This window comes from Aplysia californica, unplaced genomic scaffold, assembly GCF_000002075.1.
Source record: "Aplysia californica isolate F4 #8 unplaced genomic scaffold, AplCal3.0 scaffold00980, whole genome shotgun sequence".
Taxonomy (NCBI): Eukaryota; Metazoa; Mollusca; class Gastropoda; order Aplysiida; family Aplysiidae; genus Aplysia; species Aplysia californica.
The window spans coordinates 108836-111324 of NW_004798250.1; the positions used below are offsets into that span (position 1 = coordinate 108836).

Here is a 2489-nt window from a genome sequence, read left to right on the forward strand (position 1 = left end):
CTGCTACTACTGCTACTACTACTACTACTACTACTACTGCTACTACTACTACTACTACTACTACTACTACTGCTACTATGCTGTTGCTGCTGCTGCTGCTACTACTACTACTGCTGCTGCTACTACTACTACAACAAAATTGCATCTATACTATAATATAGCTATTACCCATGCTTGAAAGTAGGCTCTATGATCTTAACAAGCTAGTTTTATTTTCCCAACAGAACCACATGTTCGAAATCGTCAGCTGTTAAACTGTACTAATTATTAAGAAAAAGGGTTGAATAAAATAAAAATAACTGAAGAAGAAACGCTGTGAGAAGAAAAAGTGTTTCCGAAAGAGCATTGCAATATTGTAAGGACAGGTCTATGTGAAATCATAGCCCTTGCTTCATCGTCCCTTTTACGAGGGAAATAGAAAAGTGTTCTGGGAAAGATCAAGAAATACAACTTAACTTCTACGGATCCGAACGTAGACGAATCAGATTTGGGTATTGCTCTTTTCCAGTTCACACTAATATGCTTGGCCGATCTCAGCAAAACCTGATCTTCTGGACTGCTGTACATTACTTTTGCAAATATATACTCCTATTATATTTATGCACCAATTTATGGTGCGTTCAAAATCGCGAGGCGCAGCTCATTGTCAAATATATCTTCAACTCTCCAATTTTTGCACAATGACTTGTATCAATTTGTCTTACCAGATCAACACTTTCATAAACACCTGTTAGCTATATTCTAGAAAATTTCTTAATAAATACTAATAATACTACGAGGGTGGTTTCTACAGAGTTTTAAACGTTTACAGCTGGGGCAATATTGCTTTTTATAGCAAGTCCGCCATGTTTTTTAAATGGGGTTATTGTTCTCATTGAGCGCATGTTTTGAGAACTATTACTGTGCAAAAATGTGTTCACTACAAAGAGGTAATAAATAGAACTAGAGGTCTTAGCTGTGACGTCACGAGTGTCAAACTTGAGGTGCGGGCTGCCATTCCGGAGAGGAATAAAAGACTAGTCGGTGCACAGCAACACTTTTCTATCACGGAGTAATGATATTCTACGAAGTCTTTTGATGTTGATTTCTCTTTCATGTGATTTGCCTATCGCTAAGATGTGCCCATTGTGATTGTTTACCTTTAAATGAGCCTGACAATCTCTAAATAATACAAATAAGGCCTTTTACACGGTGTGACCATATGGGTGAGTACAATTAATGAATTAGATGGACCTGGTGATCTCTTTTTAAAACAGAAAAACATAATTTAATTGAAATCTTTTGCTGTGCGTCGCTCAAACAGTATGTCTAGATTTAGCACCGCTCACCACAACAAGGCGCTCGTATCGGCCCTCTGGAATCAGGAATGTGACTGAGAAGTTGTTAGAATCTTCATCTGCAACTCTAGCATACTTTCAAGGTTGGCTGAACGGAAAAGAACCACTGTCGATGTTGTTATGAGAGAATATAAAGTAACAAACCAGGCGCTGACGCTCATATGACTTTATGCAGTTTCGAGCGCCGTAAAACCTCTACTAAAACTAAAAACCAGGCGTAACTGCACACCAATAAGACCGGCGTAATATTCTGTCTCACTTGCGGAACCGATGCCAAACGGCATGTGCAACAGCAACAGGGGTTCATGGAAGATGGGGTGTTGTGTAGCCAAACACCATTGCCAATCAACGCCAGTTTTAGAAAGGATAAAACTGCTATTTATCTAAGTGCTCCATTTTAAAAAGTTGTCAGTATATCATTATCTGTTCCAATGATCTTTGGGTGTGGCCACAGGATAAATATAATGAGTGATGTACAGTATCCCTGCCTACAACTAAATACTCATTTTGAGACAATAACGAACTAATATACTAAATAATTCACCCATTCTTAACCCCCTTCATACTCTATGAAAACCCAGGCTTTGCGTCAGTTGAAGGAGAGAGTAGACAACATGGCATAAAAGCAATCCATTTTGTTAGTATGAAATCGTCCTTTTTCTTAACAAACTCAGTAATTCACTTTGTCTCCCTCCCCTCTTCCCCCACCCCACACGGGAAAAACAAACAATACCTCATATTATATCACTCCGTTCATTTGTAGCCCACATTTTGGTGCATTTATGTTTTCCACAATCGGTCAGCAGGGGCGGTATTGTGTATGAATGTTTATCACATGATTAAACAATAACAGCGGAAAAAAAAGACAACTTAAAATAAAACCGAACTAAGCTTCAAACTCCATGAAGACCAACGCGTTGCGAGGGACGCGCTGTTTCTAGTCCTCTCAAAAATGGCGACAAAGCGAGCTGAGTGGGCCCGCACAGCCATAGAGAGTTTACGTGGGTGACGTCACAGCTACCTCTAGTACCATTATAACTTTTTTGGTTCACTAAAACCAATTTCTTGTAACAAGTTTTGCCACTAAAAATTGTCTTTGATGAGCCGTGACGTAGGCTATATGCGTAATCAAAATGTGTGTGAGAAGCAGGA

General features: G+C 39.2%; 1 protein-coding gene across 1 annotated transcript in view; it reads right to left on the minus strand.

Moving 5' to 3' along the window:
• Positions 1-1621, minus strand: part of LOC101846390 (myb-like protein AA) — a gene marked incomplete at its 3' end in the record, with an annotated part of 7301 nt that extends 5680 nt beyond the window's left edge. The window contains 1 exon segment of the mRNA XM_035973067.1: positions 1597-1621. Within this exon segment, the coding sequence (XP_035828960.1) occupies positions 1597-1621 (25 nt within the window).
• Positions 1622-2489: the final 868 nt, after the last annotated feature.